The sequence below is a fragment of the Leuciscus leuciscus genome (assembly GCF_965113295.1).
Source record: "Leuciscus leuciscus genome assembly, chromosome: 7".
NCBI lineage: Eukaryota > Metazoa > Chordata > Actinopteri > Cypriniformes > Leuciscidae > Leuciscus > Leuciscus leuciscus.
The window spans coordinates 25,087,038-25,097,529 of record NC_138731.1 but is presented as its reverse complement, the minus strand read 5'-3'; the positions used below and the strand labels follow the sequence as shown (position 1 = coordinate 25,097,529).

The window sequence follows — 10,492 nt, the reverse complement described above, 5'->3', positions numbered from 1 at the left end:
CATATCGCCCATCCCTAATTGATAGCCTATAGTAGTTGATAATAACATTGGCCTACCTAATGTTGCCTACGGACGGTAACAGTACAGTAGTAACCTTTTACAGTCTATGAGTAGAACAGCTTTCTCAAGCAGTTTATGATGCATTTTGGAAACAGGAGATGAGCCCCTGGTCTAATGCGCCACCTGGCTTGAGAAACCCGTTTTCAAAGACTTACTTTTATAGTCATTATTTGGGTAGCACACATATTCTGAATGCCTTCGGCAGAATTCAAATGAGCCATTTTAATCTAGATTAATCTAGATTAATTTCAAAATTAATCTAGATTAATCTAGATTAAAAAAATTAATCTATGCCCACCTCTAATATATATATATATATATATATATATGTGTATGTGTATGTGTGTATATATATACAGTAGGCTATATACACACACACACACACACACACACACACACACACACACACACACACACACACACACACACACACACACACACACACACACACACACACACACACACACAGGGATATTTGTCAGCATGAGTGGTACAGCAATGACTGTGACACACAGTCTCTTTTTTTTTACATTGTGCAATGAATAGAAAAAGAAAAGAGAATAAAAGCATCTAGCTGATAATGATATGCTCATGACATATGTCTTGCTTTACCATTGAACAATATTTAGTAAAAATTCTATTTGTAATTCACATGTACAGTATTTTTTTTTCTATTCATTGCACAATGTAACAAAAAAGAGACTGTGTGGCACAGTCATTGATGTACCACTCATGCTGACAAATATCCCTGTGGATCTCATTTTGCATGGTAGGCCTCTATGTATTTTTGCTGGGTCAGGAGCTTACCCACAATGCAGGGCACATATTCTTTGGTATAAAAGTGAGCACTTCAAACAGACAGTGTAGCTGGCACATCCACTCAGTTCTGAGGAACAACTTGGAAAACTGTAACCATGGGCAGAGTAAGTTATGCAGTCTAAAGTTACAACAACTCACAAACTAAAAATAAAAACGATACACAAACTGTGTAGATAATATGAGATACATTATGTAATGCACAAATGTCATATGTAATGCATATCTAATCAAATTATATAGGAGGCATAAATGCAACTATTTTATATATTTAAAACAGTTTAAATTAATAAAAGACCAACTTTATGTTTTCAGGTCATCTTCTACGAGGACAAGAACTTCCAGGGTCGCTCTTATGAGTGTTCTGGAGACTGTGCTGACATGCACTCCTACATGAGTCGCTGTCACTCTTGCAGAGTGGAGAGCGGCTGCTTCATGATGTATGACCGTCCCAACTACATGGGAAATCAGTACTTCTTTAGGAGGGGCGAGTACGCTGATTACATGTCTATGTTTGGAATGAATGAATGCATCAGGTCCTGCCGTATGATCCCCATGGTGAGCTCCATGAATATCTGGATATATTTGACAGATGTTTTCATAACTTTAATAGTCTATGAGAGAGAGAACATGTTTGAGCCTATTTACTGTACAATTGATCTCAAAAGTGTGCAAAAGATGTAAAACTTAAATAGCACTGACTTCTCTTCCACAACAGCACAGGGGATCCTACAGAATGAGGATCTACGAGAGAGAGAACTTCATGGGTCAGATGTACGAGATGATGGATGACTGTGACAACGTCATGGACCGTTACCGCATGTCTCACTGCCAGTCCTGTCATGTGATGGACGGCCACTGGCTCATGTATGAGCAGCCCCACTACAGAGGCAGGATGTCCTACTTCAGGCCTGGAGAGTACAGGAGCTTCAGCAATATGGGTGGCATGAGATTCATGAGCATGAGGCGGATCATGGACTCCTGTAACTAGTGTTCCAATGTTTCAATAAAAAAATTCTAAATTAATTCTTGACTTGACTGCATATCTTTAACTATTCAACACGTTTCTTTGTTGTTGTTTTTTTTTACAAAAAATTTCTAAAAAACACCTTACTTACCCAAAACTTTAGAACATTAGTGTGAACTAAAGTTCAAAGGTTTGGGGTATATTTAACATTGAATTCTGAATAAATAAATAAATAAAAATATTACACAGTTAAAATGGTTTACACAAACATTTTTGTTAGGGTTATGTTCTGTTTTGTCTTTGTTTTCATTGCGTCCAGTTCATGTGTGGCTGTTTTCCTTTGACCCAGTTTTCCCATGTGTTTCATTGATTCAACCTATTCACCTGTCCCTCGTTAATTAACTCGTTAGCTCATTTGTTTGCCTCTTAAACTCTCAGTTTCTGTCAGTTCTTTGTCCTGGATTGTTTAAAGGGGTCATCGGATGCAAAATTCACTTTTATATGGTGTTTGCATATAAATGTGTCTTTGCAGTGTGTGGACACAATCACCATACAATGGGAAAAAAAATCCATTTTATCCTCAAAAAGACTAAACACTCTCAATAATCAGGCCGTTTGGATTTCCTGAGCACTATGATGTCATAATGCTCATGCTCCGCCCACGACCACTGACGGACTGTCCCGTATTAGCATATTTCTGCCCCCCCATGGAAGAGAGGAATGGGGTGAGCAGTTGCTCATTATCATTTAAAGAGACATGCACCGAAACAGGTCACTGTGAACAAAGCTGTTTCTCTTCTGGCTCAACGGTGGACCCTTGCACCAAAACTACATCCTCGCTGGATCAGGCGATATGCTTCAGCCTCGAGATAGATGTGGCGATTGGCTCCAGGATGGACTCTTTGACTGGCACTGACTCCGTGGTCGGAGGAGTCTCACGCCCGTGGCGGGCGATGATTTCATTCTAAATCATCTTTTAATCCAACAACATAAATACGTAGGACAATCTCAGGAGAAACATAAACACTTTCCACACATACAAGTGAATGTAATAATTAACTCATGAGAAACCAAGGATACTAACCAGCAAATTAGTGCTGAGAATGCTACACTGAAAGGATATACAGTAAACCAAAACACATTAACAAAAACACAATAAAACTAAACATAACTCTGACAACCCCACCATGAAAAGGTTTCACTTTTATTTCCACGAAAGTGAAAATTAAAGTAGACACTTTACTTGCATATAATATGTTTATTTTTTATGTATACAAAATGACTTTAGTATATTTATTTTGATGCGGACACCAAAATTAAATCTTTGATTCCTCTTTCCTTCCTTCCACACATCTCCTCGCTCACTAAGTCTGCCTTCTTTCACCTACGCAATATTGGTCGAGTACGTCCATTTCTGAATATCAATGATGCTGAAACTCTGGTTCACGCTTTCATCACTTCACGGCTTGACTACTGCAATTCACTCTTCTATGGCTTACCCAATTCATAAGATCCAATATATTCAGAACTCCGCAGCTAGGGTCCTCACTTACACAAATTACACACTTACACATTACTCCGATTTTACACAGACTTAATTGGCTAACGGTACGCTTTCGTATTCAATACAAGATACTCCTTATCACATTCAAAGCACTCCATGGTCTCCCCCTTTTTTTTTTTCTTTTTTTTTTCTATGAACAGAACACTGTAGAATGTACATAAATTATTTTATATAAATAAATAAATAAATAAATAAATAAGAAAAGGACTCCAACATACTTTTTTGCATTGCCTGTTGCATGCAAGGATAAAGGAGGAGGGTTGGGAATAGGGCTAGTAACTCAATCATGTAAACATTTCTTATTGCTAAAGAAAAAGCAAGAAAAAATCTACAAAAGCATAAACGGTGTGATGGAGGGTCATCATTCATAACAGTGACAGACAAAATCGCTAGGCCCCTGAAGCAACGATCACCCTTGAGAGCCTGTCCACCACGAGAATCAAACCTGGAATGTGAGGATGACCAGGATGCTCTATTGTATTATCAGAGATATTACGTGGGTAAGGTGCAGCTCCAATGCCCCAGTCAAAGACAAGAATGGGAGAATGCTGCAGACCAGGGAAGAACAGGACACCCGGTGGACTGAGCACTTAAAAGAAACATTAAATCAGCTCACTCCAAAATCTTTACATGACCTCAACACCCCACCACCTGCAGACATGGCTGTAAATCTAGGCCAGGGATGGGCAACTTCGGTCCTGGAGAGCTCTATCCTGCAGAGTTAAGCTCCAATCCTGATAAAAACTCAACTATCTGTAGCTTTGTATTAATCATGGAGACATTGATAAGCTTGTTCAGGTGGGTTTTATTAGGGTTGGAGCAAAATTCTGCAGGACAGTGGCCCTTCAAGACTGAAGTTGCCCATCCCTGATCTAGGCCCAAATACAACAGCTGAAGTTAAGAAGGCCATTCGCTCACTAAAAAACAATAAGGAACCAGGAATGGATCAGATCCCAGCTGAACTCCTCAAACAGTGAGGAGCCGCAATGATACAGAAGCTGACCAGCTTGCTGATCAAGTGTTGGCAAAGCCAATGTGTTTGACTGCAACAACTGGAGAGGCATCCCCCAGAAGAGATTCCAGAAAGAAGTGGACCAGAAGCTACTTGAAGAGAAGGTGGGATTCCAACAAGAGTGCTCCTGCAGTGAACAGAATTTCACGTTATGGAACATTATTGAACTGAGTGTTGAATTCCAGAAGCCAATAGTAATTAACTTTATCGATTTCAATAAAACCTTTGACTCCATTCATAAGGAATTGCTATAAAAGATCACACTGTGGATCGCAGAAGGCAGGGAAGACCAAGGAAAACATAGAGGAAGACTTTCCAAGAAGATCTGAAGAACGTCAGTGTTCAATGGATCAAACACATTGGAGGACACTTGTCGGCAAATGCGCCCAGCACAAGACCTGATGAAATAAGAAATAGGTACAGACTATATTTGGCTTTGTCTCACTATATATTTGGCTATTAGTACAGAATAGTAAAAGGGATAGAGAGTTGGAACAAATTAGTTTATACAAACTCTTTTGTAATACCACCACATATATTTAACTCAAACTTGCAGCACTTAAACTTATTTTTGTACACTCAGTTTAGGTCTGGAAGTTTATGTATTTGTATCACTCCGCTTGTCTGTTCTTTGCTCCAAATCAGAGTACAAGAGGAGTGCAGAGTGGAAAAAAGTGGGTTTTATTTCACAAGTGAACCCTGCAGTGCATACACACAAATATGTGCTAATAAGATTAAATTCTTACTTCCAAAAAGATGTTAAAAGCTTAATAAACTTTTGACATTTTGACATACACAGAACAATTCTAGTAAATTATTCACACAGAGGCACATTCAGAGGTATTCTGAAGAACAATTGACAGGAAAATTACAAAAGCATGTATGTTGGTCCTATGATGGCCTCTATGCCAACTTGCACAGTCAGGAACTGACAAACAATAGGTGCTGTGTAGTCTTTAGTCTTGGTCTAGTATAAAGGTACAGTGACAGCAGTCAGTCATCAACCAGAATCAGCTTCAGCTTCTCCTTTGTGGAACTATTGAGGATCAGCCAGCGCAACCATGATGGGCAAGGTAAACTTCATTTCTGCAAAGATTGTCAAATTACAATTTAAGTCAAATTATTTGATTTGGTATATTTCACTTTAAACCACTAAAACAATAACGCTGGTTTTTCAGGTCACTTTCTACGAGGAAAAGAACTTCCAGGGTCGCTCTTATGAGTGCATGAGTGACTGTGGTGACTTCTCCTCCTACCTGAGTCGCTGTCACTCTTGCAGAGTGGAGAGTGGATGCTGGATGATGTATGATCATCCCAACTACATGGGAAATCAGTATTTCTTCAGGAAGGGCGAGTACGCTGATTACATGTCTATGTTTGGAATGAGCAACTGCATCAGGTCCTGCCGTATGATCCCCATGGTGAGTTCAATTAAAGCTTATATATCTATATTTTTATTAATACTCAAATTAAACTGACTTCTCTTCCACTACAGTACAGGGGATCCTACAGAATGAGGATCTACGAGAGGGAGAACTTCATGGGTCAGATGTACGAGATGATGGATGACTGTGACAACGTCATGGACCGTTACCGCATGTCTCACTGCCAGTCCTGTCATGTGATGGACGGCCACTGGCTCATGTATGAGCAGCCCCACTACAGAGGCAGGATGTCCTACTTCAGGCCTGGAGAGTACAGGAGCTTCAGCAATATGGGTGGCATGAGATTCATGAGCATGAGGCGTATCATGGATTCCATGTATTAGTGTTCCAATGTTTCAATAAAATAATTTGTCACTTAACATTGTGCTTTGAAAATTAATTCCACTTCCATTCTACACAAATAAATACACCTGAGCTAATGACACTCATAAATACACAGTAAAAGAACGAAATTATTGATTATCACTGATTATTAAAAATAAAGACTGTTTCAGATGATAGCCATATTTATTTTTTTGATGGTCAATGCGGATATCTTCAGGGTGGCCGATGGCCGACGTAAAGCTGATACAGTATATGATATAACATTATTTAAAGATAACAACTGCTGAAATTAAAAGTATATTTATTTGACCTAATATTTAATAAATATCAAATTTGATAATGAAACATTTTAAAATGAATAATTTTAACTAAAATAATTTAAAGCAATTAACACAGCATCCATTTTTTTTCTGTCATCCTTCGACTGTGCTACAAAATGGATCACGCTATCATTCATTTATGCGCTATTAAACCATTCAAGCACAATAAGCACACAAAAAATAAAAAATAAACCTCTGTACTGGCCTGTGAAGCAGCTCTCTGTGGACAAACACCTGAAACAAGCCCTCAGGATACCACTGTTTATAAGGTTACATGGGTCAAAAACAATGAAAACAATACCTTTATAGAGTTATTTTTTACTTTATTGTTTTTATTAACTGGGCCAGTAGAAAAAACTTTAATGTTAAGCCCTGATATATTATGGCATTATGTGGCATTTTTTACAATGGGTTTATGTGCAGATTGTTTTAAGATCCCTTAAATTAAAAGTTGATATATTTTTTAAAGCCTTTTAAATGTTAAAAATGAGAACGTTCAATTATACTGTAATGTTGAATGGCTATAATTAATGGCTAAAATGGTGGGGCAAATATAAAAATGTTTAACAATCTTTATGTTGTTTCTACATTATTTTGGAGATTCAATGTGAAAGTATTACAATAAAATATATTGTAAAAAACGTTAATGTTAGGTGTGATTAATCGTGATTGATGACAGAAAAAAATTTCGATTAATTAGTGCAGTCATGGTTAGTCTGTTCACACTGAAATCTTTTTTTTTTTTTTTTTTAAGACAAGGTCTTACTAATTTTACATACAGCACACAGTGAATATGACATACATAGCCTACGACATAGTGGCCAACTGGATATATTGCAGCAAAGTTTGAAATCAAAGATTTAAAGTTTGTCGATTGTGCATCTCCAGTAACTCCCACCTGCAACCAATTTGCACCGACTGACCATGTGTGCATCAAATATGCAGGCTAATAGCTGGATTCACCAAGCGCTGGCGTTTTTACCGCTTTTTCAATATAAAACTCAGACAAATTTACCTAACAGAAAAAAGTATAGACCGATGCGATAATTAAAAATCTCCAAATATCGGCTGATATGCCTTGGCGATGTATTGGTCGACCACTAGATAGCCAGCAACATTTTATAGTTAAATTCTTCAAAGACTCTCAAATGTTAAATATCAGCCAGTTTTAAAATCACTATTGGCTGTGCAACATTAAATCCACAGCAAGTGATCAGGAATGTCTTTTAAAAAATATATTTTAAAACCAACAGGGCATTGCAACCTTGAACATGACATTGATTATCTCACATTACAGTAGAGAGCAGAGAGATTGTAGTGCCAATTTTTTTTGTATATCATGTCACAAATAGATTTTTAAATAATGTAGTCAGTTGGCTTACATGATTTATGGTTATTTGCTCATTTTTATGCAACACCAGATATTTAATTTTCTCATTGGGCACACAGAAACATCCTTCATTTAATTTACACTTATTGAGTGTCAATAAACTGTAGGTCCAACATTCCCCACTTATGCTCTCTTTACTCTCTCATTGCTACAAATCACTGTCCAAATATGCAAGTTGTTTGAGTAAATTGTGCAACCTATACAGATAAAAGAATATATAATTTTTTCATTATTTACTCAAGCTCATGTTATTCCAAAATAACGCATTTTTCTTTCTTTTATGGCACACAGAAGGAAGTTTTGTGCCAAGTCTCCTGGTTGCTGTTTTCCATACCATGAAAATGAATGGAAACTTGAAAAACAAGAAATAAAATACTATTAAAAAAATGTATTTCATAAGTTTCTTCATTCAAATCTGGCACACTACTATGTGAAAACCAAATTTGTAGTTTCTCCCATTGAGACAAAGCTATCAACTGTCAACCAAAACAATTTCAAATTGGAAATAAAATAAATAAAATAAAAGGCTATACAAGACACTAACAGCAAATTCTCTGCGGTATAAAACAAATGAAATACCAACATTTTTTACCTTGTGACCTGAGGGGAGTTGCAGTAATAGAAATAATTTTAAATGTAGTATGCTACAAAATATTTTATAATTTTTTTAATGTAGTCACATAAATTTAAACAAAAAGGAAGAGCTTGACTTCACTGAATGCAAAACCATATAGAAGATATGTACCATATACCATATAAGTAGATATTTATACTACTTTTGATTTCGCTGTAGAACATGAAAACATTAGCCTAATACAAGTTTCAAATTCTTTCTTTTTATAAAAAAAAGAGAAATGCTAGAATCCTGACAAATGTGAGTTTTAAGATCTACATAATAAGCTTTGGTTATAATAGAGTCTATTTGAACTTGCACAGTCAGGAATTGACAGACAATAGACAGGGTGTACTCTTTAGCCTTGGTCTAGTATAAAAGCACGGGTGACAGCAGTCAGTCAACAACCAGAATCAGCTTCAGCTTCTCCTTTGTGGAACTACTGAGGATCAGACAGCACAACCATGATGGGCAAGGTAATTTAAGTTAATTCCGGCAACAATTTCAATTTAATGTAATTCACATTAATAGTAATACTTTAATTTCACAGATACAGCTATAAACCACTAAAAGAATAACTTGAAATTTTCAGGTCATCTTCTACGAGGACAGGAACTTCCAGGGTCGCTCTTATGAGTGTATGAGTGACTGTGGTGACTTCTCCTCCCACATGAACCGCTGTCACTCTTGCCGAGTGGAGAGCGGATGCTGGATGATGTATGATCATCCCAACTACATGGGAAATCAGTATTTCTTTAAAAGGGGCGAGTACGCTGATTACATGTCTATGTTTGGAATGAGCAACTGCATCAGGTCCTGCCGTATGATCCCCATGGTGAGTTCCATGAACATTTTTTTACGTGTTTGGAATTTGGAAAATTCACTTTGGACAATTGTCTTAAAGGAATGTTCAATTTAGAGTTAAAGATTGATTTAATCAGAAACATGGTGTTGGTTTTGATTTATTTCTAATCTTGTCATAGATTTGGTTACATTTATCTCAAATTGGGACCAACAAAAAATGAAATAAAATTAACTTCTCTTCCACTACAGTACAAAGGCTCCTACAAAATGAGGATCTACGAGAGGGAGAACTTCATGGGTCAGATGCACGAGATGATGGATGACTGTGACAACACCATGGACCGTTACCGCATGTCTCACTGCCAGTCCTGTCATGTGATGGACGGCCACTGGCTCATGTATGAGCAGCCCCACTACAGAGGCAAGATGTCCTACTTCAGGCCTGGAGAGTACAGGAGCTTCAGCAATATGGGTGGCATGAGATTCATGAGCATGAGACGCATCATGGACTCCTATTACTAGAGATTTAATGTTTCAATAAAATACTTTCTATACAAAAGTAAACATTGAGTCATGAAAATGAGTATATCAAAAAAAAAAAAAAAAAAAAAAAAAAAAAAAACTTTATCTATTTACATACTGAATACTAATACACTTTTCATGGATACTTTTTTTATAATTATTAGGCATCACAAGGGCAGTATACAAGGCAGTACAACAGTTTCAGGTATATGACAATGACTGACATGAGGTCTATGCGAATGAGTCTATCACGGATCTTTACCTTTAAAATATGATTGTTTTATAGTTTTTTTAAAAAATTGCGAACACACTAAAAGTGGTACTTAAGGCCCACTAAGTGAAACAATTCACTCATTTACCTAATCTTCAGATCAAGTCTACAAAACTACAAGCACATTATATGATTTACACTCAGTTTGCAATTGTAAAACAATTTTTTGCAAATGCTAAACACAGTTTTCGACATTAGACAAATCACTCAAAACTAACAGCTCGTTTCATTTAAAAAACACTGCCATTTCAATGCTACAATCATTACCTACACCCAACAATTATGTGTGAAAACACTTAAAACTCAATGTTTTGAGAAACAAATAAAATTTTCACCCTTGCATTTCTACTTATTTTTAAAAATATACAAAATATGCATATAAGC

At 36.7% G+C, this 10,492-nt stretch overlaps 3 protein-coding genes across 3 annotated transcripts; all 3 read left to right on the top strand.

Moving 5' to 3' along the window:
* Positions 1–867: 867 nt before the first annotated feature.
* LOC309502945 (gamma-crystallin M2-like) lies at positions 868–1,867 on the top strand (the record flags this gene model as incomplete). The annotated part of the gene is made up of 3 exons (XM_082175619.1): positions 868–983; positions 1,192–1,434; positions 1,595–1,867. The coding sequence occupies exons 1-3, from the start codon at positions 975–977 to the stop codon at positions 1,865–1,867; spliced, it is 525 nt and encodes a 174-aa protein (XP_082031745.1). The 5' UTR covers positions 868–974.
* A 3,730-nt stretch (positions 1,868–5,597) lies between these two features.
* Positions 5,598–6,223, top strand: LOC309502952 (gamma-crystallin M2). Its single transcript, XM_082175626.1, has 2 exons — positions 5,598–5,840; positions 5,915–6,223. The coding sequence occupies exons 1-2, from the start codon at positions 5,646–5,648 to the stop codon at positions 6,185–6,187; spliced, it is 468 nt and encodes a 155-aa protein (XP_082031752.1). The 5' UTR covers positions 5,598–5,645; the 3' UTR covers positions 6,188–6,223.
* A 2,752-nt stretch (positions 6,224–8,975) lies between these two features.
* LOC309502946 (gamma-crystallin M2-like) lies at positions 8,976–9,837 on the top strand (the record flags this gene model as incomplete). Its single annotated transcript, XM_082175620.1, has 3 exons — positions 8,976–8,987; positions 9,104–9,346; positions 9,565–9,837. The coding sequence occupies 3 exons, from the start codon at positions 8,976–8,978 to the stop codon at positions 9,835–9,837; spliced, it is 528 nt and encodes a 175-aa protein (XP_082031746.1).
* Between the last annotated feature and the right edge of the window lie 655 nt (positions 9,838–10,492).

Coding starts and splice junctions, on each gene's coding strand:
- LOC309502952 (XM_082175626.1), top strand. CDS start 5,646: ATGAGTGACTGTGGTGACTTCTCCTCCTACCTGAGTCGCTGTCACTCT. Junction 5,841..5,914: donor CCTGCCGTATGATCCCCATG/GTGAGTTCAATT, acceptor CTTCCACTACAG/TACAGGGGATCCTACAGAAT.